We start from the raw sequence: 1,325 nt of genomic DNA on the forward strand, positions 1-1,325 counted from the left end.
TCGAAGATATAATTATTAGGTTTAAAGAGGTGTACTTATAACGGTGTTCACCAGGTTTTGCTATTAAATGCCCACATTTTTTTATATTCTATTAGTTTTAATATTCTTGATATAAAAATAATTTAATTATAAAATTAAAAGTAGTGTATAAATTCAGTTAAATAAAAATATAAAAATTTAATTAATTATAAATTTAGTGAAACTATAAAGAAGTAATGATGATGATAAAAGAAAAGATACCGGTGGTGATGTGAGAAGGAAACGATGATCCTAGAAGCCTAAAAGCCATTGAGCCTAAAATGAAAAAAGAAGATAAAAGGAAAATTCTCACAATGCAAGACAAAAGGAAAAAAGAAGAATAAATCTCTTTGTGTAATCTGAGCCTAAGCCAGACATGCTCACACTATTTAAAGAGCACAACGGCACTTACAAATCAAAAAGAAAATTATAAATAAAAAAGAAAATTGAGATAGTCAAACATCTGAAATTACTGTATGAATTACATAAAGTGATCTTTCATTAAATGAATGTATAAATGATACATATAAGAATATATGTTGAATTGAGTCAGAGAATTTCTAATAGTTATTATTATTGTATATTTGTTAATAGATTATTCTTACATGAACATAATTAATATTAGAAGAATTTTTTTTTTTACTAGTGATTAGCATCTTAATGAACAAGTGTTTATTATGCTTTGATTCTAAATACCTAATCATTGTTAAACTGTAAAATTTGAAATTAGAATAATTATATCGACGATTTGGACATTGATAATATTAATTATAAAATTTAATTATTTAATTTTACTGACAACTCAAAGTTTCAAACATATGTAAATAAAAAGAAGTAGAATCTTTTATTTTTCCCTTATAGAACAGGTCATATATTTCTGCATATATCTCATGCTAAAACAAATTGATGAAGGTCACTTTTATATGGCTTCGAAATTTCAAATATAATAATAAGTAATATAATGAAGGCAATATATTTAACTTCTGTATACTTTATATAAAGAAAAAATTTATGTGATCCTAATGGAGCCAAGATATTTATATAATACTAGTAGTCATCATAACAACGATTACAGCTATTACGCACAAGTCTTGCTAACATGTAAAAGTAACAATAATATATCAAGGTATGATTATTCGAAGTTTAGAAAATTAGTATACTTTAATTATTTTATAATAATATTATTCTGTCCGAAAGACACCAGCAGTACAAGTACATACATCGAAAGAGATAAAAAAAACTTTTTATTGATCACTAAAGCGTTATAAAATATTTATATCTATCTATATTATTTAAATAAAATGTAC

At 23.7% G+C, this 1,325-nt stretch overlaps 1 protein-coding gene across 1 annotated transcript in view; it reads right to left on the reverse strand.

Annotated features, from left to right (window-relative positions):
- LOC107462801 (naringenin 8-dimethylallyltransferase 2, chloroplastic) overlaps positions 1–368 on the reverse strand; it is a 6,330-nt gene extending 5,962 nt beyond the window's left edge. The window contains exon 1 of the mRNA XM_016081468.3: positions 241–368. Coding sequence (XP_015936954.1) covers positions 241–289 — 49 coding nt within the window. The 5' untranslated portion in view covers positions 290–368. The remainder of the gene's footprint in view (positions 1–240) is intronic.
- Positions 369–1,325: the final 957 nt, after the last annotated feature.

Source organism: Arachis duranensis, chromosome 8 (assembly GCF_000817695.3).
Source record: "Arachis duranensis cultivar V14167 chromosome 8, aradu.V14167.gnm2.J7QH, whole genome shotgun sequence".
NCBI classification, from domain to species: Eukaryota; Viridiplantae; Streptophyta; class Magnoliopsida; order Fabales; family Fabaceae; genus Arachis; species Arachis duranensis.